The following is a 23,764-nucleotide window of genomic DNA, read 5'->3' on the forward strand; positions in this document are numbered from 1 at the left end:
TGAATTCTATTATTAGAGTATCTACGTCTCATTTAATTATGAACGTTTCCAATCAAATATAGGACTATAAATGACTATGTATATGAAATGAATAAGGCACTGCTGTTAAAAAAACTTGCTAATGGTGTTTAATTTCGAGCTTCTGTGCTCATAAAACATTTCGATACTTTAAAAAAAAATTCTCGATAATTTAAAATCGAAATAAAAGAGCTTACATGTAACTTAAATTCTCCGAAACGATCCAACGGTGACTGTTAAAAATGCACGTAACGCACACATTTAAATATACAAACACAGACACATACACAGTGACAATCGCTATTTTAATTGTATGCCCACCACACATTTTTCAAATTCATGAGCGAACGAAAACGCCCATAGGAGCTTTATTATGATCAGTTCCAGAAAGTATGCCGGTTGAATTATAATCAATTTTCTATTTAAAGACAAAGCAGAAATACTATCAATAAAGACTTTGAGAGAATATATCTTATAAAGGTTTACATGCAAATTGAATATATATTTTTTATATATAGAACCTCCTTTTACGTTCAGCCATTTAAATATAATGCATACAATGAGCTATATTTTTATCCTGTAAACACATATGTATATTTAATCTGTGCTCCTATATGAATAAAACATGGTCTAGACTCCGCGCCGTCAATATAACTATACCTACATATTTCCTTTGGTTTACGAATAAAATTCAGTTTGTCATAGTATGTATTACTTGTGGTTTTATGAATGGAATACGATAAAACTGTCTGTATTTAGTTTGGCGATTCTTCCAACGTCTCGATACTTACAAATATGTTGTTATAATCTGTGAGGCAACAACGAAATGTGTTGTTAAGCGATTGTTTAAATGGCACGTAATATTCTTTATTACTTTAATTAATGATAAAGTGCAGTCGAATTTCGAAAAGAAGTTAGCGATTTCAAAAGAAAATAAGATTGTTTTTTTTTTCTTTCATTAGCTGATTTTACAAAAAAAAGATGAATTGGACTTAATTATAAACTAATATACTTCATTGTTTTTACTATTAATACACAAAAATGTTTTGGTCATGAGCCTTTTATAGTCTTAAGATTTAATGAAAATTTTTATATCATATAACCCATCCAATTTTTATTAAATTCCTATAAAAATAATTGTACTTTACAACACAAAAACTTAGTAATTAAAAATTTTTAAATTTATATGCAAAATTATATAATATCATTTAATGTATTAACACATATCCAATATTCTCTTTATATTGAACACTTTTGTTAATATGAAATTTAAATTAAAGTTTATTCGTTTTAATTTGTAATAAATAATGGCGACTCTATAGAATATTTTCAATATATTAGTACTGGCAACAAAATGTCATGTTAAATGTAGGTACATTATATTAAAATCTCCCGTCATCAAAGGACACGTGGCGATATTAGGGGACTATTTTTAGTTAATTTCAGTTGGATGTATCTGTCCCTAAAATAAACCGGCAGATGTTTAACGTGTACACAAAAAAACCTCAAATTTCAAACACAAATATCCTTGGTATATTCCTAGTCACAAATTGCGTGCTAAAGGGAATGACGAAATTTCTTATCTTAAAATATCGATTAAATGTTATATGTTTAATTGGAGCCATTTTAATTAATCAATGTAGTATACTGTATAGTTTATGTTCATTGTCTTTTAAACCATCTCTAACCAACAAATTAAAAATAATACACAATATTATATCTCAAATTCTTATATTGAAAAGCTTAACGTTATTTGTTTCACGTAAATATTTAAGTCCGTATTATTGATATACTAATATAACATCCATTAATAAGCAATTCTTCTACATTTTCGGCATTAATTTTAACAAAAAAATAAACATCAGTTGCAACTAATTACAATTATATAAATTTAAGTCATCAATAAATAATCCGATTGATGCATAAGAACTGACCATTTAAATTTTAAACCATACCTTTTTCTTCCTCACATATCGATCAAACGAGTCTTATTACGATAAAAATGCTTAATTTTATCATAAAAATGGACTAAACTTTTAATAAATAATTGCTAAAAAAAAAGAATTTACTGAGAATATTCTTTATTTATTTTAATCTTAGCTTGCAACTGTCGAATAATTTACAACACGTACTCTTCACACTAGTACTCATTATCAAACCGAAAAATAGTTTTAATATTTTATTTAGATATAGACGTAACATATAAAATACAAGTCGTGGTGGCCTAGAGGTTGAAAGCCCGCCTCTCGTACATGAACGTGCGGGTTCAAAACAAAGCAAGTACCAACGTAATTTTTTCTTAATTATATGTACTTTCTAAGAATATTTAGACACACCACTGACAGGCAAACGAAAACATCGTGAGGAAACCTGGACTATTAGAAATTATAAGTTTGATATCTCCAATCTGCCTTGATTAATACTCTAACCTCCTCTATGTGAGAAGAGGCTTAGCTTAGCAGTGGGCCTAGCAGTGATGATGATATAATACATATTATATGTGTACGTAGTTACAACAACCAAAACATTATATGAAATGAGGATGCTGTACTGGAGAGTGGATCAGGAAGCGCGCTTCACGAACATCAGATATTCATTACAATTAAAATTAATACGTTATTTCACAACCAACGCAATTCCATTGAAACCTCGCGTTACGAAATGAGCAACGAAAGGAAACGCGAGCGGATAAAGAGTTTTATAAAGGCTATTATTATTTTATTTTCAATTATCATTTAAATTAAGAAGTCGTATTCACTTCCTAATTTAAAAATAAATCCGTTTAGAAATTATATTTATCACAATAAGGTTTTATATTTATAATTTCTAAATCATTTATTTCGTACAATATTATTTCTGAACGTATATTACAGTATACAAAATCAAGCTAATACGTAAAAATCTGTTATTTGAAACAATTTTTTTAAAAACAAAAATATTTTTCACCTAAACTATAAGCATATTGTAAATTTGTACACTTTAGATGTGATTGAAGGTGTTCAATACATTATTAGACGAATTTTTATTTAAAGTCGATACAATGTGTTCTCATTCAATAAATATATACGCTTGTTTAGAAGATTTCCTACAAAAACTTGCAATACCATAGACTCAACCGCACGCCAAATGTTGCCATACCGATAACGTGCCCGTATTTTATACAAATAATGTTCTTTAGCACCGGCTCCGTCAATCATGCCTCGGTATCCCTTATTTATACTAACGGTGCTGTGTTACGTGAATTGAAGGCACCACTTATGGCGAGTTACGCTCTGTCGCCGGAGCAAGACGCGCCCTCGACCGAGACGCGAATCTTAAACCTTTTCTAAGTTATTGTTATAATTTCAACATTTCGTCCTATAGTTCTATGTCTGTAGGTTAACTCTAACAACATCTGGACGGAAGATATTTTTGTTTATAACTTCTTTTGTTAAGTCATTTATCATAAATATGGATAACTCCTAAGCAACTAATTAAAGTAGAAATATGCTTGACACAAGTTTGCATCACCTTTTCTCATGCAACAGCCTCCATCAATACTATGTTGTGGCGATATTTATGAATGAAAAACTATTAACGTTCCGTTTGCAGTGTGACCGCAAAACTAAGACTAAGCATAACAATGACTTCAACTGAATCGGAATTGAGAACTCTCCTTAATCTTATTATATTGTCTTTTTACTTTTATGTATAACATAAAATTGTAAAGTCGTAACTATAGCTTGGCATCGTGTTAATGATTCCAGCAAAATAAACATGTCAAAGCGATGCGTTGTTTCGCAAACGTTAAGCGATAAACCCCAAAAGGTAATAAGGGGCACGGAACGCGTCAAAAGAAAGATTAAAAGATAATGACTAAATAATAAAATTTGTTTTTATATCTCTCATTCTTTAAATTTCAAATGATATTTTTCATTTCTGACGGCAGATATCACGATTTAGCATCTTAGTAATTATTTAAAATAACTGGAGAAAAATTTTCAAAATTTTTTATTCGTCGGAATTAAATAACCATTATATGTACATATATATATATATATGTATGTTGTTGTTGTTTTATCACAAAATTTATAATTCTAGTAATGAAGTAACTATTATAACTTAAAAAAAACCTACTACCAACATTGAAATTAAAATAATATTTTTCTGATTTACTATATATACGTTTATAATTATTTTTAACAGCCTACTCCCGACGTTTAGGTTACTTTGTTGACCAACAAGACCAACTGACAGACATTCACACGTGAATGTCTGTCACATGACCACAGTTGCTACAAAGTAATCGAAACATCGGGAGCATGTCGTTTGAAAGAATTTTAATGGCGTAGTAAACCCGAAAAACATAAGATAGATTTCAATGAATACTCGTTAAAATCTTATTGTTAGATCTCATTACTACAAACATTTCTGTTGATTTAAATAAAACTAAGGATTTCCCGTGATCACGGTGGCTACAAAGAAACCGAAACGTCGGGATTACGTGGTTGTAAAATAATAGAAAACGCGTAAACCCGAAATAAATATCCTAAAACCTTAGTTTTATTTAAATGAATACACGCGAAAATCTTATGTATAATCTATATTGGCTATCATCATGTTATCCTTTGAAGATTTCGTTCAATTCTCGTCTATTCTTCCAGGACCAAATCTAGCTCAGTTCTTGGGGAAACTAAGGAGCCTGCCCCCGCCCCCTCCCCCGCTGACTCCGGAGTCTCGGAGCTTGAGAGAGATCATCATGACTACAGGTAAATAAAATATTTTCTGAACCATAATAACCCTGTGCTAGACGACTAACGGTTGACTTAAAGCGTTATTTCCTTGGGAGTGTAGTCAGTTCGGAAATATCAGCTACAAATATATGGATAAGGCATATAATCCTATATTTATTTGGTTACACGTAAGATACAAAAAAAAAATAATTTCACGCCGGGAATTGAAGTCGAAAAAGTTCCAAACTTCTTTGTGAACTTTTTCCGAACTAAACAAACTATTCAGATACGTTGCCATCGTTGAGAAGGCTTAATACATACGGGCGTTGTGTGCGGAGTAAGTGTATGCAACAATAAACACGTTTCCTACATGAATTAATCTGGCAATATCGACTTATATCACAATATGATTTCTAAACAGATATTTTATCGTAATCACAGCACCGTGTCGCATTAATTAGCGCAAAGGAAACGTGAAGTGGAAACAGGAAAAGAAATAAATTCTAGCGCCTAGCTCGCTTTTATGAGGTCGCTAGACATTTGTTTAATTTAATTGAAATTTTCGCCTTGATATGGTTTATACTAACACCGAATCGACTAAGGTTTAAGAATGCCTTGAATGTATACGCGTGCAAGTCGACTTGGCATTTTATATACAAAGTGCCAGCAAATTTAAAACGGAATTAAGATATTCGGTCATTTTCGTTTATATTTAGAGCTATATCATATAATATAAACTTAACATTGTATATTTTATTTAAATTCAAACATGAGTATGCAATTCTATTTGATCATTAAGACATTTTTGGAGCACAAAACTATTACATGTAGATGTATATTAATATGTTTGTTGATATGTGTTTTAGTTCCACGGATCGTCTCCGTCACGACGTCCGTCGACCGCGGCTGATGCTGCAGAGCTATCGTCGCGACGAGAGAGACGTGGAACTGGCGAGAGTGAAGAGAGACCGCGCTGTCTTAAGACAACGATTAGAAGATACAGAGTGGAGCCTGTGTCAGAGGGCTGGGGAGATCGCTTTGTTGAAAACACAGCTGAAGGAGGCCCAGGTGATATACAAACGCCTTGATGGGGTTTGAAGCGACATCTGTCGTGAAAGCTCTGTTCACACTACTCTATGTCAGATATATTTCAATAGCGACTATGAAAACTCTTTTATGGACAAAATAATTCCGCTTTTACTGTTATAGATTTGTAAATTAGCCTTCTCATAATTGTTGCTCTGACAGAATTAAGACAGATTGGACTTCATGAGAGAATTTTTATTGCCTATTTATATAATAATAATAAAATTGTTTATTTTTTCAGAACGAACAAACGGCTAAAGGCCACGAGTACCTTACACTAAAATCCGATTGCCGCCAACTTAGGGAGGCGCTGGATAAGAAGGACAAAGAGATATTGAGGCTACGAGCAGAGTCTGAGGAGAAAGAGAAGTCTATGAAGAAACTTCAAGCGGAAGTTGAGAGACTGAACAACGACCTGATGAACAGCGTCACAGACTTAACGAAGACTAAAGAGAGCAATAAGAAAGAAATAGAGAAACTCAAAACGGAAGTCAAAGAGCTTAGACAGGAATTATCAGACGTGTCCCTGAGCGGATACGAGGGTATCGAGTGCGGAAGGACTATGAGAGGGATCTACGATGTGTGTAAGACGAACGAATATCACTGGACATCGAGCGACAGTGCGCTCGAAGACGCGGAGGTTCAGAGACTGAATGGAGAACTACCAGACTCCTGCAGCGAGCCCTGTCCGGCCGGCGCCATAGTCGACAGACTGAAATGCGAGATACAGAACAAAGAGCAGCAGTTCAACAACGAGAGGAGAAAATGGTCGGACGAAAAGGACAAAGTACTGAGATACCAGAAGCAGCTGCAAATGAACTACGTCCAGATGTTCAAAAGATCGCGCACTCTGGAAGCGGAGATCGACGGTCTCAGGCTGGAGCTGGAACTGTGCAACAAGAACATGAAAAATCTGAACCAACACAAAACCATAGAGTTGTAAATGTACCAAATTGATATAGATTATAATATTTATTTAGTTAACTAACTAGCTTTTGTATATATCTGTGCTCTCTTGCCGGTGTGAATGGTTGTCAGTTTATATACGTTATCTGTCGTAAGCCTTTTAATTTAATTGTAAAGAAATGTATCTTAAACTATCATTACTATTAATACTCAGCTGACAATTTATTTAATCACTATAAATTATTGTACATTGATAGAGTAAACTTAATTAAAAGTAACTTTATTTTTAAGAGAACATTTGCTATTTTAAACTGTAAGGAGTTATTGTAATAAAATTAAAAACGTTTGAATTAGTATTGTTTATTTGACATCAAACCGGGTGCGATCTTATAATTTATGAGATCAAAACTTTTTCTAAGTGAGAATATTAATAGTAGATTGAGTTTTTTTCATTAAAATTTTTGTTTCAAATTCGCGAGACCCAAATTCCTCGCTCGGAAAGTGAATCCGTCGTTGATCTTCGTATTCGCCTCTGTGTTGTTTCTAACAGATTTAGCTGGTTCTACCTGAAATAGAGCAACTACTTTTTAATGATATATTACGATTTAACAAAATCAAAACTGATTATTGCCCCCGACTTTGCCTAGTTAGACTAAAATTTTATTGAGAGTTAATGAGGAAATCCAATCTCTATACTTTGGTACGGAAATAAAGATACTTTAGAGACTATCTTAATAGCAATAATTAAGGTTTTTCGTTATTTTTCAATAATTTGTGTTTAACTAAATTGTTCCATAAATATTGCTTATCCTTGTTAAAAATATGATACGTCAAAGATCAGAATAAATATGAAATATCAACAAACCCTTAACAAGCCATAATTTAAATAATTTTGCTGAAGAGAAGGAAATATATTAATAATTAAAAAATAAATATACCTGTTTAACGTCACTAATGGTAGGGCGCCGTCTCCATTTGTACCACCAATATTCCACCCCCAAAGTAACACAAGCAAGGCCAATACCCATAAATATCACAATAAAAACGCCGCCAATATTCTGTATCGAGATCCCGTCAGATTGATCGTCCTGCTTCTCGCATTTGATCGCATTAGGATTATTATTCCACCAATCTTCTTTCAATTTCTCCAACTTCCTCTTATTAAGGAGCTGCAGTATCCTATACATGTTGTATAAACATATTTTACTTATAGAATATAGTGTTTATGGTCAATTTCAAACATTACACTTTAATATTTACTATAGCAATGAATTAGGACGCTGAACTTTGAATATGCAATTTAAGCTTACCTTGCTATCAATAATAGCATAAGAAACAATCCACAAAATTGCTATTTTTATTGATAAGGAGTATTCTAATAAGAAGAGTTATGTCGAAATCTGTAATTTGAAAATGGATTTCTTTCGACTTACGCATTATTAAACTGATCTTTCAGTGGCGACCCCTGTTGGACGGCAATGGCATATGGTTTCCTTGAGAACTCATCACCAACCATTTGCAGATCACAACTGGTCAGAACATGATATCTAATGTCAGTTGCGTCTCCCAACCACGCGAAGCCTTCACTGGAACTCTTCGAAGCCCTGACTCTGTCAACGGCTTCCTCTATAGAGTTCGGTAAGCCTGCCTCCTTCATAGCTTGCCACATTTTGCTATATTTATCGCTGACAGGATAATCCCAAACGGCTAATTTCGCACGTTCCACGTCACTCAGACTGTCATTCAGACTCATTTCTTTCCATATCCTGGTAAACAATAGGCATGTTATTATTAAAATACCAGTCGTCTTTATAGTTAAGGTAACCTTTCAACAAAAGGATTCTGTTTGAGCTAAATGCGGTTGACCTTCCTATATCGCTATATTAAGGAAAATACTAACAAAATTGTATCCAATTATTATTATTAGTTATTTGTTTTCGCAAGTACTTATCTCAAATTTTTATAATCGAATGTTAATACTTATTTTAAACATAAGAATCATTTACATATTTACATTTACAAACAACAAATGGGACACCCAAATCTCTTATCACTGGTTCTTTGACTGATAAAATGATAATAATATTTGTTGATAATATGTTCACACGAAATCCACGTAAGATACGTGCGAGAGAAATATTAAGAATACATAAATGAAACAGTCCCATTGTCTTTTATTTTATTTCGTATGTTTTAAAGAAATACTCACTCATAGAAACGGACTTCTATGTTAGCCATCCTTTCAAAATAAGTCATAGCAGCTGAACCATTCAATGGCGCGTACTGTATTTTGTACTGTTTGGATAAATCGTCCAAGGACTCTATCGGAGTATCTAAACGGGATACTGTCAAAAATGCTGCCAAGTTTGCAGTATACGACGCGATGATTATGAATCTATATAAAATTTAATACATCGTTTAATATCATGCACCTACCGTCGAAACATTTTTAATAACTGTAATAACAGACAAAGGTGTTTATTCTACTCAGTCGTGCAGATGCTATAATAAATAAAGATGCTATTTTGAAACTGTTACTAAATTCAGCGTTATAATCAACGATCAGACGAGTGAAGGTTGTAATAATTTTATTAAAAATTACCCGAAAAGCCACCAAGTTGCAGCTAGCAGACGACCGGAGAGATTCTTCGGAGCCTCCCCTCCACCTTGGGGTGTTAATGACGTCATGCAAAACCATAGACACTCTTTAAGAGTGAATTCCCTTTTCTCCTCGTCATCCTTATACTTTTCCCTATTGTTCTGGTAACTGTATGGACTCCATTTATCAAATACCCACATGAGAAAACTAAAAATGATTGATATTAAATAAATATTGAAATAAATGAAATATTTAATTTGGTTAACGAATGTATGATATAATATAAATATAATTTGAACTATTTCGAAGGTTACTTTTGTATAAATTACAAAACCACTACACTTCTAAGAATATTTTATTACATTAAGTGTCGAATAATTTACTTCTATTTTCAAAAAATTTCCGGGTTGATATAAAAAAAAAACGATCGATAGAACAAACCTTATTATTTAAATATAAAGTTGTTTTTTTTTACGAATTAAAATTAAAAAAAATTGGCATGAGGCCATATAGTATGTCGTTACCAACCGTGAAATTGTGAAGAGATTAAAACTTATTTTAAATAAAATGAGACACAAATAAACCATTACTAGGCCGGAGAAAAAAACTCTTTATTTTCTATTAGTAACCGTTTTATAATACCTGCATTAATTTATAACATTTATATAGTTTTAATATATCTTTTTCATTATTATAACTCAAAATATCGAAGACCGAAAAGTTTTATTACACAGTAATATAATTGATATAAGGTTTAAAATTCTCACGAATTATTTTGAGGCTTTGGGACATAAATCTTACAAATTCATACAAAAGAAACGTGTGAACATTTTTAAATACACTGAAGTAATTTAGTATTGTATTTGTACTCTATGTAAGAAGAGCACTGTTTTTTGTAGTCCCGTCTTTTATCGTGATTTGAACTATGTCTCTCGATAAAACTATCACTTATAGAGTACCGCAGTTGGTAATCTGATCTAACTGGTCCATACATACAACTTGTGAAGTGAATATTTTATATAATTTATACGTCAAGACAAAATTTTGACTTAGTTATTTATATAATTGTAAATTTTTTGTACATATTTAGGCTATTACAGACAACAATCCTCTCCACGGGTGTGTTCTGAGTGAAATAGCCGAGGCTGACTGCGTATCTACCATAATGACAGCTCTCAGCTTTCCTCTACAAGATCCTTGTGATCAATGGTTGGTAAACTATTAAGCCACCTGCGGTTTTGACCTACGTATTTGATTGCCGGAAGCTGTAATTATGATTACGAAGCAAAAGTCTGCTCGTTATCAACTGCGTCTATTTCCAAGACACGGAGAGCCGTCAGTACAGTTACCAGTCCAGGGACCACTGTTGTCAACGCTGACAAAATGCAATGGCGTTCAGTAAAATGTTGTCAACTAATTGACGAAAACATGGAGTGAAGTTTGAGTAGTTAGGAATCTTAAGGTCACTACTACCGATAATTTCGTTAAGTCCATAAGAGCTAACAAATCAGGCAAGTGTTATGAGACAGCCGCAAAAACCGACTGACTCATCCAATCCATAACACCTCTCAGCAAGCTTGAAAAACGAAGATGGAAGGTGGGAAGACTCTGGTTAAGGTGGACTGCTCTCAGGTGTGACTATGTAAGGCAATTGCATAGTTCAACCCATGGTAATGCCAATAGTGCTTGATAAAGTCAGTTGTAAGATGCTCATACACGTTATGGGTAGCATCCTCCGTACAGGCGACGCTAGCAGGACTGGTTTTAGCGGAGCGGCAGGTCTCAATTAAGTGGACGGATATCTTAACCTTGGCGCTATCGACGACATCACCTTGTTTTCATTCCTATAATACTCCGAAGTTCCTATGCCCTCTAACGTTCAGTTGGTGTTGAAGAAGCATTCACAAATTCTTGACCAAGTCCGATGAGTATTCTTATACATGGAAAGCAGATGGTGTAATTGATAATGAACTACACTGCTAGAATCCATTGCTAGAAGCCAGTCGATGCCTGATACAAATCGCAAAGAAGCAAACCATACTATTTTGAAAGATCCCCGAGTTTCCTGTCACAGCCATTATAGCTAGAGACTCTCTATTATGGTATATTTAATCACAACCACCAAAGAACCTCCAACCAGATATCCGCTTAATGCTATGATTTCTATTTAGATAGCAACAGGTTTTGTTCATTGATCCGTCAAGATACGTGAACGCTATAACTGAGGAGACGCATATCTTCGGCGTTGTACCCATTAGTGGCAGAGTTCGCCCAGGATTAACAGCTTAATGTTAACAACCTAAAGAGAACAGTATATGCTCCAAACCGCAAAGACCCGGATCTTAGTTCCAAAAATTATAGTAATAAAAAATAGCCTCCACTACAGCTGCGGCTTACACTGCGACCGACATAATATGAGAGAATCCGGCACTAGCAGGGCAAAAAATTTCCGAGGAGTTTTTTATGCATGGGGATTCTACTAGCATTAAATCAGTGAAGATAACACCATTCGAGGGCAAGCTGTTGAGTCAAAAGGAGACCGGCTTAACCGTAATGAAGGAAGACAGTCTTCTAACCACTGACGACATCTACCGGTTAACGGTCGTTTAGTTAACAGTTAACAGCTTAAATTCGACGCAATATTCTGCCTTGATCCTCAGTTATAGTACTAATCAAGGAGTCATGGTTCAACAAGAATTGAATTTTTGGCTTTTCTGACCATAGAGTAAGTGATATAGCATTATGAATTATCTCTATCCAGCTTGTATTCAACTACCATCTGTTAACCACCACCAACCACCATCTGTTATCCACCACAAGGAACAGATATAAATAGAATTCTGCACTAGCAGTTTGTGCCATTAGGCGGTCCTCACGTCGACTGTGAAAAAATCGCCATCGTCTCAATTCATATTGTTGGTAAGAATGGACAAAACCACTTGAGGCTCTATTAAAACCTTTAAAGACACTATAGATTTAAACGAATAATTTGACCGAGTTGTATCGAAGCAATAGGTAGGTGTATATTATCTTATCTTTATCATTGGTTTTGTAAAAAATTTGCAAGAACAATAACATATTATTAATAAAATATCTATAAAATTACATATTTGATATCTTCACAGGGATTTATAGAGTGTTGATTTTAAATATGAAACTTGTTATAACTACTCGACAATGACGGAACGACCTCAGATAAAACAAAAAAGGAATAATAAATTCAGCCATTGTCCTATTGATCGTGTGTAGAATGTCACGGGCGACGAAGACTCCCTTTCGAAGAACAACAAAATGGAAAATATAATATTAAAACGTCCGACATCCGAAAATCATTCAATAACATTACGATAAATTGTTTGTAAACCATAGAAATGTGTAATCGCCGTTTGTTTTGTGGTTTCATGTTTATTTAAAGCTTAGCTCACACTGAGGTTATATGAAAAATGTACTTCGGCCTGATATTGATATGCTAACTCATATTTACTATATCACAAATACGACAAAAAAAATGTTGTTTTAAATATGTATAATAAAAAATTCCAAATTGTTTATATACGATGAAGTAAAAATCATCATTTAGTTCATGAGATAATTTAACTTTGAATTATATTAGACGTAATACTTGTTTCGATGGATTTAAAGCGGCGAATTTTACAATGGGTTTATAGATTATCTTATTCAAGATGTCCATATTTTCCGTAACGACAACTCTTGAGTAAAAGCATTTATACTGTAATAAAGGTCAACATATATTGGCTACGGTCCAACATACTGAATATATTTCACATCACCAGATATACGGGAAGCTTTCATACAAATTCACTAAAACATTGCAAGACTGAAATAACTAATATCGGTTCAGATACAAATGCTTTAATTTTAAACGTATCAAAATTATTCCTTAATCATAAAGCATTGAAATAAAACTGTCCGTTTGTAAATCTCTGGCTTAAAGTATTTACAATCAATACTTAATTTAATTCCAAATAAATTTTATAATGCCATCTAAAAATATTGATTTATATGATAATTTAATGAATTAACACAATTAAAGCCGCATGATTTCTGATAACTAAACTTCCGAGTATTGTAAAATAATACCAGAAATATATATTTTTATTCATATAAACATACAATTGTACGTCCATTTGATAATTAACAATAATTTACATAAAGTGTAATATGATATCTTACCAAAACATATGTTTTGTTCTTCAGTTTTTTTTTTTTTAAGAATAATCAATATGAATTCGAGGTAATTGAGAAATTATAGCTTAATTTACGAAACTCAAAATAATAATAATAATAGTTAATACTATTAATAAATATTATATATTTTTTTTTATCTTTGATAAAAATTTATCAACAAAAATCGTATATCTAATCAAGTGTAAAACTACAATATGGGAAGAGAACTCAAATGTATAAGATGGCATAATGTTATAATTCATAACTTTATCTTCTAACCAATAAGGTTTTATATTATATTGTAGATTCATTATGTATTATCTATAGAGCTTATATCGTTTGATGGACAACCACTATCAGCTAGCCTTAACAAAACGAGTTTAAGAACTATTTGCTTTTGGCTTTTAATATTTTACTCAAGAAAGGAGGTTATAAGTTCGACGTAGCCATCTTATCGTCTTAAGATATTAATTAATATTGAAATATCAAAGCAATTTACAGAGCTTATTAAATCACATAATGATTTATGCATCGAAAATTTGTCTACTGGAAGTATTGCAAGTTTTATTATTTTTTAATTTATTTCCTTGTAAAGGTTAAATCGCAAATTTTTACTCAAGGCATTTTAAATTTAAAAAGACAAAAGAATTTGGTCACAATACTAAACTGAATTTGATAATTCGGAATTTTAAATATTATACTATTGATGTTTTTAGTAAACTTAAGGGATTTAATTTTTCATTTTAAAATTTTTGTTGCCTGCTTCCTACTTATAACCGAACCTAATAAAAATACATGTATAGTTAATTAACACTAGATAACGTGTCCTTCCTTATAAACCATTGAATAATAATAAGGTTATCAACAAACTCAACTTGTTGCTAACTGAACAATGTAGGAAATGTTCTTCTTAAAAGATAAGCGTGTAATGTATAAAACAAATAGTGTTGCCAGCATAAATTATGGCTTACCTCGTAAAAAAGTATGCAGCCAAAATAGACAACCAAACATCATTTTCTAAAACTGTCAAGAATTTGAACAGTGACGTAGGAGTTCTTGGCAATTTCATTAAAATTGTTATTCCCACCAAATCGTAATAAGGTACAGTAAAATCGACTACATTCTCCCTTTCCGCCATTACAGATAATGACGTTAAACCTATATCTGCCCTTTTTTCCATCAATTCCTTTATAATTCCATTCCAGTTACCATTCTCATCCATTACACCGAAGCTTCCATCCGGTGCTAGCGTTATTTCATAATCAAATTTAACAATCTGTCGAATTTCCTCGATAAGATCAATGCAATAACCTTTAAAACCCTTCGGCGCTTCTTCGTCTCTAATAATGAAAGGTTGTTGCTACGGAGTTCATAATATATAATTGTAATATATGTAAATGTAATTTAAGAAACAATGATACATTTTATGACAGAACGTCATCCAATTGTTTACACAACTGTATATAAACATGTTATCAAAAGAATTTAAACATTGTGAAGTTCGTTCACCTACCTCGACGGTGACTATTCTATATACCAGTTGAGCGGAATAGTCGCTCATATTATCAGGATCAGTTAGTAATAGGGGACTGGATAAGCCAGCCTTCCACGACCCCAGAGTCTTACTTCCTATAGATGCCCCATCTTTAATGGTGACGGCCGTTAAATCAGTGGAAAATTCCATATAACTTCTTCCGTTCATTGGATCGTCCTCGGGTATATAAAATGAAGCATATGTTGGTGTTTCCTTCACCTAAAATTATAACCTAGATGACGAAATCGCTCCAAAATTAAGCCATGATGCACACGACAATACATAATATAACTTTAAATATATTAATATGAAAGTCGCGATTTACGCTACATAATATCGTAATACCTCTTGAAAAGCAGTTTTGAGATCTAAGCTCCTGTTAGGTGTATTCTTGCCATCGTAATCATCACAGGTAATAAAATTCATATCATTTTGCCATTTGCCAGAGTCCAGCAATGACCTGGAAAATCATAAGCTGTATATTCTCTCGGAATAAACCAAGCTATAATTAGATGTTCTACGTTACACGTGTGCAGTGAAACGGGAATAAGCATTACATATAAAATACGTTTACTAAAGGTCGTTACTTTATAGATAAAAAAGTTCTCAATGACAGGTCGAAATAAAACGCGGAAGTGATTTCAGGCTCCCCGTTCATGCTGTACGTCGTTTTAATTTTTCCTAATCGATCTCGACTGTTGGCATCCGGCGTTGGTTTTATGTGAACTATTGTCGCGTCTTTGCAGCCGCAGCTTATTTCCCCTTTATCTAAAGATAAAGCAAACCAGGCCGTCTTTCGGCCAAAGTACTGGTTTTCATTCGCGGCGTCTAATACATTTTTTATAGTCCTTAAACTGCCGACGATAAAAAAATTCACTATGTCCAGCTCTCGTAAGCTTCTTAACTGAGTTTTTATGTCATCCTTGCTAAAACTCTTAACGGGAGTAATAACATGACGTGTCGGAATATTCTGCAGAAGCGATTTATATTTGTGATCCATAACTAGAAAGGAACGAGTTGGTTATAAATGTGTTTACTATAAAGAAAATAATATCTTTATATATACTTATTAATTCCTTTCGAATAGTTTTTGCTATCATAATTTACTAACCGAAATATTCATCAAAAATTATAGCAGCATTTGTAATATCTTGTTTCATAACGATCGCCCGTACGGCTTCAGGCAGGATGTCTGCTGGAGGCATGACTTGTAACAGATATTTAGTTTGGTTATCAACGAGGGCACGCCATTGTCGTAAGTCACCCGGTTGACCAAAGGAACCAGAAATAGTTGGCAAAGCCAAAGCTGCGGTAAATGACTTTATAGTTTCCGAACCGACGCCAGTCATCGTGAAATCCAACACGACATGAGGCGTTTTCTTCGCAGAAATCATATCATTGTATTTTCTGCAAACTAATCATAATACAATCTAAACAAGGTGACATAAAACACGTTCCAAACAATTACAATGATATTATAAGTTTATTTTTGTAAGACTTACTCGAAAAAAATATTTTTATATTATCCTAGGTATATCTAGTTGCTATTATTAAATACATACCGTTCTCAAGAAAAACTTTAGCATCACTACGGTTTCCAACAACGATCACTGGATTAACCGCTAGACCCAAACCAGGATTCCGCCTTACATACTCTTTGGCTACTTCAAATGATCTTTCAGCCAGTGCGTTATTTTCTTCGTTTATCAACACTTAAAAAAAGAATCAGTCAAATGAACTGAAATTTTCGCATATTCATACATCAAGTTACTTACAGACATTAATATTCTGTGTCGTTTGAGAAAGGATTATTCTGAAGAAATATATAAGAAGGACATTCAGTAAGATCATCCTGTCGGCTGTTACCGAGGTATTATACTGAGATATATAAATGTGTTGTGTACTAAGTAGTCACCACGGCGACGTCCGGCCTTGGTTCGCCCCTAGTAATTGATGTTTTCTATACTCATCACTTAAACATCAGGTTCTATGTACACGGTGTAATAATACTCATTATATGCTGAATACTGTATTAGACTCATTAGAATTACATATTCCTTTGTTTTCAGTTCTATAATTAACTTGTAGTATTATATAATTTGTATAATCTACATTATTTTGTAACTTTGGCTGTATTTTCTGTTAAAAAATGTGTAGGTAATAATTTAGTTTTGCGGACTAAATTTTAAGTGATTGGGATTTGGGTATATAAAAAACAATAGCATTTATTAGACTATTTTATTGCCTGAATTTAAAAATCTTTTACAAACACTGACTCACTAAGTAGTGTTAGACTGTACATACTACGGTCTAAAACTATATGTACTTCAGAATTTATTAAGGTCCGAAAAATAATTTGAAAAAAAGTTAGTCAAAATCTTAATATATAATTCCTCAGCTTGGAACACCGTTTCAAATATTTGTTGCAGCATGAGAATTAGGATTCACATCCGCAGAGATATCTTACATTCGAGATTTGTATCTATCACATTAATGAGAAGCAAAAATAAATTAGAAAAAAAAAACAGCAATAAGAAAATAAAGACCCATAGAATTCAAAAATAGCACACAAAAAAATTAGTATGTCAATATGAACTATCACCTTGTCAACTTTGAACTTTAAAAATTCTTAAAATTACTGATGCACGGCGGACTTCAATCAAGGCAAGTCCACGATGCATTCCAACCCAAGTCAAAGGAATGTTTATTGGTTAAGTAAATAATGCCTATGTAGTAAATGTGCGACATTAAATTGCTAACTTAAATTTACAACTGAATTATTTATCTAACACTTTAATTTTAATTAACCTTATCTTAATAAAATCCTTGTTACTGAAGCTGTTGTGTCGCATCGTTCACAGAACGGATCCCGGACTGATCTTCACATTGAGTGAATAACTTTGGCAGTACCTAGTGGTGGAAATGTTCCATGACCAATGATTCAATTCAATAACCAATACGCAAACAGCAAACTCGGAATCCAATCTAGTGCATGGTCAGTTCACTGCGATGCACATGACATGACTGTTAAGAAATCTACACTTCACAGGTACTTCCACAGGTAAGTTAAATACATTTGTATTATAAACTTAAACTAGTGCGGTCGCAAAAGGGCCCAACTCTGTTATATAAAGCGTACAAATATGTAACAATGTATAAAAACTATAGTTTTGGCATTGTAAATGTATATAGAGGATATGTATGTATGAGTTGAACCCTAATGAACATGAATGCATTGCAGTAAACCAAGCGTTGTGTTTATGTATCTTTAGGCCGCCTCTTCCTCGGCGGGTGGAGCCTCTTCGACCACTTTCGACTTCTTCTCTGGTGTGGTCTTTTCAGACTCACCATTGTCTGTCGCTACAGATTTCCTCTTGACACCGGCTTCCTTCTTTTCTTCTGTAAGAAATAAAGATATGTTTTGTTATTCTGCATTAAAGAAAATAATTTCAGTAAATGATTATTTTAAAAATAAATACATAATTGGTATACCTCTATTGAGACTAGATGGAAAATTATTTATATAGGAGAATGTCTGTTATACTAACCGACGGCATCACCATTTTCAACAGCGTCATTGCTGTCTTCGTCTCCATTTTCAGCTGGTGTCTCTTCGGGCGCGTCTCCGCTGCCATTCTCTTCCTTACCGTTGCTCTCAGGCTCCGCAACCTTTTTGGCGGGAGATTTCTTCACTGGCGATTCTTTTGCCGCCTCAGTCGAGGAAACTTCCTCGGGCGCGGCATCTCTGTAATAACAAAGTTGGATTTTGAGCTAGTTTGTAAATAGTTTAAGGGAATTTAAAAAAATATCACAATGGTCAATTTGATAATCTAATTAGATTTATGTGCATCTAATTGCAAGACCTTGTACTATTTGCAGTGCTGAACGCATACCACGTTAGTCGCAATAAAATGTTATTACTAACTAGGTTGTCAAGGTACTTGGCACCATTACGGTATATCGTAATTTACAACCAAACCAACATACGCACGCACATTTAACAAGTGGGGCGATAGAAAGGAAGTGTGCCGGAACAAAAACAAGTGGCAATTGTTGCACAAGACTACCTGCATGCATCTGGGAAAGTAACACGGAAGCGAACTTAAACCTTAGTGTAGAGTGAATAGCCAACTCCGATAATTTGGCCCGAGTCGAGGATTAGAAAACGTTAAAAATAACTAATGACAACACGCGGCCCTCGAAGCGATAATGTAACCAACGAGTTGCAAAACTCGCAAGTCTCAGCGAATTTGAAACAAGCGCGCGCCGATGACGCTACCGCGCCGGCACGCCGTGAACACAGCGCCATCTTGAACAAGCTATTCGCGCTCGCCGGCATGCTTTCAATTTTCCCGTTAATGTTATGCACGGAAACACTTTAATATATATGGTTATATGCTTATTTACTTATTAGCAATTAAAATAATCACTCTTTAGTAAAACAATAACTTTTGAAACAGTTTTATATCATGTTTGTCAAACGAAAATTTTCCCGCGTGTTGGCGTCTAACGTCAATAGACCACGAAAACGTTTTAAAAATGTTAAACTTATCGAAACACTTCTAAAACTTATACCGAATTTGTGTTTCAAGAGATAGTTAGAAAATAATTACTTAAAATACGAAATACAAAATAGGAAGCCATTTTGATCACGTTTCCAAAGCCGCCAAAACAAAGTTATAAAATATAATTCTTATAAATTAAAAAATATATGTACATAACTTACTTCTTTTCAATAGCTGCGTCTGCCATTTTGGTAAAATTGGTTTTATATTTGCTTGATATATCAAATAAAAAATATCCGGCACGTGCTTCGCACTACGAACAACAACGCTCACTGCACAAACACTGGAGACCAAATGAAGGAGAAAGAAGGAAAATGTGCGCGGTGTTTTGCAGGGTCACGCGTTTGAAGCGGAGCTAACTTCGCAAAATGAAATAGTCATATCCGCACCCACATACATTAAAGTGAGATGGATATAGTTGTAAGCTCCACTTCCAGCAACCTTGAATTCCATGAAGTGTAGACAGAGACAAAATATACAACGCTCCAGCTCGTGTAAAAATATAAAATGAGATGAATCAAAACCCTCCCCCCCCTCCAAAAAAAATCTAAATTATACAAAAATTACCGCCATAACTAAAAATATATATAATATATTAACGTTTTAGGAGTTACGAATAACTTAAGTAAACTAAAGAACGCACAGAAAAAATATTTTACTTGTTGCCTATACATATAATTTATACAATAAGGTATAATAATATGTTCAAAAATAAATAATGTAACGTGTTTGTCGATGAGCCAAAATTACAAATCGGTTCAAAAGTTGTGAATTTTTGAGTGGAATGAAATTATTTTAGCAGAATGAATATTTTATAAGTAAACTCTAACCTGATTTACATGTACTCGTGTATTTTGGAAGTTCATTGCCTTATACGAATGTCCTCAAAATAATTAAATAAATTGCTTAATACATTACGCTGACAGTTGAGATACGCTTAAAATAAAATTTGGTTGGTCGGCATTTGGAAAAAGAATAACCTAAAAGATATTTTTTTAATTTAGCATATCTGCGAACATTATTAGATTAGTTTAAAAATCTCAATTTAAACAGGAAAATACTAATAGTTAAAATAATAAAAACTGCTAACAAAATTGTTTCCAATAAATTAAACATTATTTTAACCGCTGGTTTATTTCTGGTTTCCGCCAAAGCGATTTCAGTTCACCTCTACAGCCAGAAAATATCAGATCTTTGAAACATTAAGTTTCAAAACACGTTGGATAATTACAGTTAATAATGACATTTAATGCGACGAAATAGAGTTCATCTTGAGCGGCATCTCTGCAAGAATAAATTGGTAAGTGTATTGGGTCGTTGGCTTTTGAAAGAAATCTTGGCACTCGTCACTGATTTCGTCAGAATATGAATACGTTAAGAACAATCCAGCTAAAAAATTCAACATAGTCAGGTAAGAACCTTGAATGGGAATATGTAATAAGTCTACTTTAAGATGCTAGCGTATTATTTTTGTATAGTTTTACTTAACGGCTATTTGTAAAACAAGATGGCCGAATGTTTTGAAAGTTCGACCGCCATAAGTGTCGCCGGGCTGTGAGTGAAACGATTTTATGATCATTTTCATACTCGCATTATTGTTATCGCTAGCTATTCTAACAATTTTTAATTATTTGTTGCAGACTCTACCGTAGTATAACCACCTATAGTGTAGTGTAAATAAAGATTATTTTACCGTCCACAGACTTAGTCAAACTTGCCCATTATTATTCTGCTGAAGTTAAGTAGAATTTTATGTTTAATTTACCTGCTTTAGTTTGATAAATCTTAAAATAGGATAGTTAACAATATTGAGATTGAATATTTGGAGCGGAAATACGAGAAGATTTTTTTTTTAATTTTAATACAAAATAGTAATAAAGTAGGCAAAAGTTTTTCTTACTCATAATTTTAGAGTTAATTAGAAATTTTGAAGTACCGTTGCAATATTTTATATAAGTATATTACATATTATTACAGTATTTATATAACGATATATATAATTTTATTACTTTCAACGTAATTATTCATATAAAAATCGGTTAGGTTATGTAAATTGTGTTCAACGAAGAGAATATACGGCTGCAGAAAAATAGAAGTAAGTAATTAACTAGAGTCTATAATTTTTCGTAAAGAAACATTAGAGTAGGTAATAATAAAAATCTACAATATTTTCTGTGTAGATCATAACCTTAATACTTATAAAGGAGAGTGCAGACTGTGGTATATAGGTATGATATTCTTTTGTAAGCGGAAATTTCCGTCATTTCATAATTTTTCTGAACCTACCTTATACTGTTTTCAAAGCAATGTCTAAATATGAATCATAAATAACAATACAAAGTTTTAATATAACATTATATCATATTTAAATTTTACAAGTTTTTGTATTAATTTAAAAGTACACGAATACCTATGTTGCTATGCTGTGGGTAAGTGTTTTTATGTCTTGTTGAATTATAGTCTTTATTGCATAAAACATAAGGTTGTTGCGCTTGCATGTTCTGGCCTTTACAACGGAAGATATTGGCGGTCATCGGTCTGTGTAGTGAAAGGGACTGAGCTATACGAATTGTATATTTTCGTCTCTTTCGTTGCGTATATGGCAGTTAGTTTTCATGGTAGCTTGCACCCTAGTTGGTCGGATCTTTTAATTCTTATAGGCTTAGAATAAACTTTTTACTTGACTTATATAGACGTTTTATACAAAGTTTGGTTAATTGAATATTGTTCATTACTAGATAGATGATACATATCCCTCTGATGTTTATTAAATTGGTAAATTTTAAAAAGTTCTGTAAAATAAAATTTGTAACATACTTTACCAGCATGAAATGTTACCTTGGAGTTGAATGAAACAAAAGTAAATTAATTATTCATATTTAGATAACAGATACGAATTGTTTTGGATTTTTCGTCAATAACAGAAATGCATTACATTATCAGACAATATGGATTTGACCGTGGATTCACTTAAGATATGAAAAAAGGCAAAAAAATCCCGATATACATTCACATAACCAACCGCTTACAAATTTTAAAAGATCCAAAATAATAAATTAACCCTTTTGTTTTCAAATAATTCTTAGACACCTTCTTGTTCCCACATATGCGTTCACGTGTCAGACTAAAATATGCCTTATAATAAGGAACTGCAATTATAATAAAATATATATACAATGAAAGACATAGGTATTCAAGATAACTTTTTAAAATGAAGGAATTCTCACATTCGCAAAAGTAATCAGTATACTAAAAACAGAACACAATATAATAATTTTCATACCTACACAATATACTATTAATTTCGACCATAGAGATTTGAATCGATTCGCTTACAATGTTTTAATAAATTCATATTTGACCTTAAATGTATTTCCATAATACGGGATGTTCAAGTTTGTTTTTTTTTTTTACAAATACCTTTGGGTTTTTCCTCAATTATTTTGTATTGAGAACAGCGCCATCTGTTTTTAAGATGAAATGGTGTTAGTATTTGGTGTTGCCATACGTACATTTTAGAGCCCTATGGTAGAATATTTTAGTTTGCATAAATGATCGTCAAATGTCACGTCGACGATAATATAATCTTATGTTATTGTTTGTTACTATCTTTTGATATTGGAAAGTTTTATTAAATTATTAAATATTATTTATGTAGTAAAGAAACATATTAGCTATTCCTCACTCTTATAACTATAATTTTATTATTTAGGTGCAACAATTAATACTCAATAAAATCACATTTTGAAGAAAAAAAAAACAATTTAAAATCCTCAAGATAGATATTTTCATTTATTATGTAATATATTTATTTATATCATTTACTAATAGACCAAGTAACGTTGGAATGTTAGTAAAGTTTGCAAGGAATATTTCGCGTGATATGAAATAACAAATCTTTTTCTACTTCATATAATTAGAAAATATTTACTAAAAACGAAAGGAAGTAAGGCTGTATTATGAAATATTCAGAGATCTAGAAATTGTTTCCTTATTTTTAATTTTGTTATTGATTTTATAAATGTACACGTATTGGTATAAGTCCTAAAATATAAAATTTTATTCCATCAAAAAATATAACTGATAGTTTGGTTTTGACACATACTTCATACTTCATTTTTATTAATTTACTTTCCTTTATTTGGTTTCTGACATG

The 23,764-nt window shown here is 32.6% G+C and overlaps 4 protein-coding genes across 5 annotated transcripts in view; 2 read left to right on the top strand and 2 right to left on the bottom strand.

The window, feature by feature from the left end:
* Positions 1 to 7,072, top strand: part of LOC116769421 (leucine zipper putative tumor suppressor 2 homolog) — a 58,482-nt gene extending 51,410 nt beyond the window's left edge. For both annotated transcript variants that reach the window (XM_032660505.2, XM_032660506.2), the window contains 3 exons: positions 4,662 to 4,766; positions 5,597 to 5,798; positions 6,058 to 7,072. In XM_032660505.2, the coding sequence (XP_032516396.1) occupies positions 4,662 to 4,766; positions 5,597 to 5,798; positions 6,058 to 6,759 (1,009 nt within the window). In that variant the 3' untranslated portion in view covers positions 6,760 to 7,072. The remainder of the gene's footprint in view (positions 1 to 4,661; positions 4,767 to 5,596; positions 5,799 to 6,057) is intronic.
* Positions 7,067 to 16,962, bottom strand: LOC116769618 (ionotropic receptor 25a). Its single transcript, XM_032660754.2, has 12 exons — positions 16,819 to 16,962; positions 16,606 to 16,755; positions 16,155 to 16,457; positions 15,631 to 16,045; positions 15,389 to 15,503; positions 15,023 to 15,262; positions 14,481 to 14,869; positions 9,325 to 9,528; positions 8,932 to 9,117; positions 8,156 to 8,488; positions 7,661 to 7,901; positions 7,067 to 7,288 (listed from the first exon to the last, which is right to left on the bottom strand). The coding sequence occupies exons 1-12, from the start codon at positions 16,892 to 16,894 to the stop codon at positions 7,175 to 7,177; spliced, it is 2,766 nt and encodes a 921-aa protein (XP_032516645.2). The 5' UTR covers positions 16,895 to 16,962; the 3' UTR covers positions 7,067 to 7,174.
* A 305-nt stretch (positions 16,963 to 17,267) lies between these two features.
* Positions 17,268 to 19,926, bottom strand: LOC116769620 (nucleolin-like). Its single transcript, XM_032660756.2, has 3 exons — positions 19,770 to 19,926; positions 18,592 to 18,788; positions 17,268 to 18,442 (listed from the first exon to the last, which is right to left on the bottom strand). The coding sequence occupies exons 1-3, from the start codon at positions 19,793 to 19,795 to the stop codon at positions 18,312 to 18,314; spliced, it is 354 nt and encodes a 117-aa protein (XP_032516647.1). The 5' UTR covers positions 19,796 to 19,926; the 3' UTR covers positions 17,268 to 18,311.
* A 142-nt stretch (positions 19,927 to 20,068) lies between these two features.
* Positions 20,069 to 23,764, top strand: part of LOC116769699 (catalase-like) — a 75,456-nt gene continuing 71,760 nt past the window's right edge. The window contains exon 1 of the mRNA XM_061522510.1: positions 20,069 to 20,908. The gene's annotated coding sequence lies outside the window, so the exon portion shown is untranslated. The remainder of the gene's footprint in view (positions 20,909 to 23,764) is intronic.

This window comes from Danaus plexippus, chromosome 14 (genome assembly GCF_018135715.1).
Source record: "Danaus plexippus chromosome 14, MEX_DaPlex, whole genome shotgun sequence".
In the NCBI taxonomy this organism is placed as follows: domain Eukaryota; kingdom Metazoa; phylum Arthropoda; class Insecta; order Lepidoptera; family Nymphalidae; genus Danaus; species Danaus plexippus.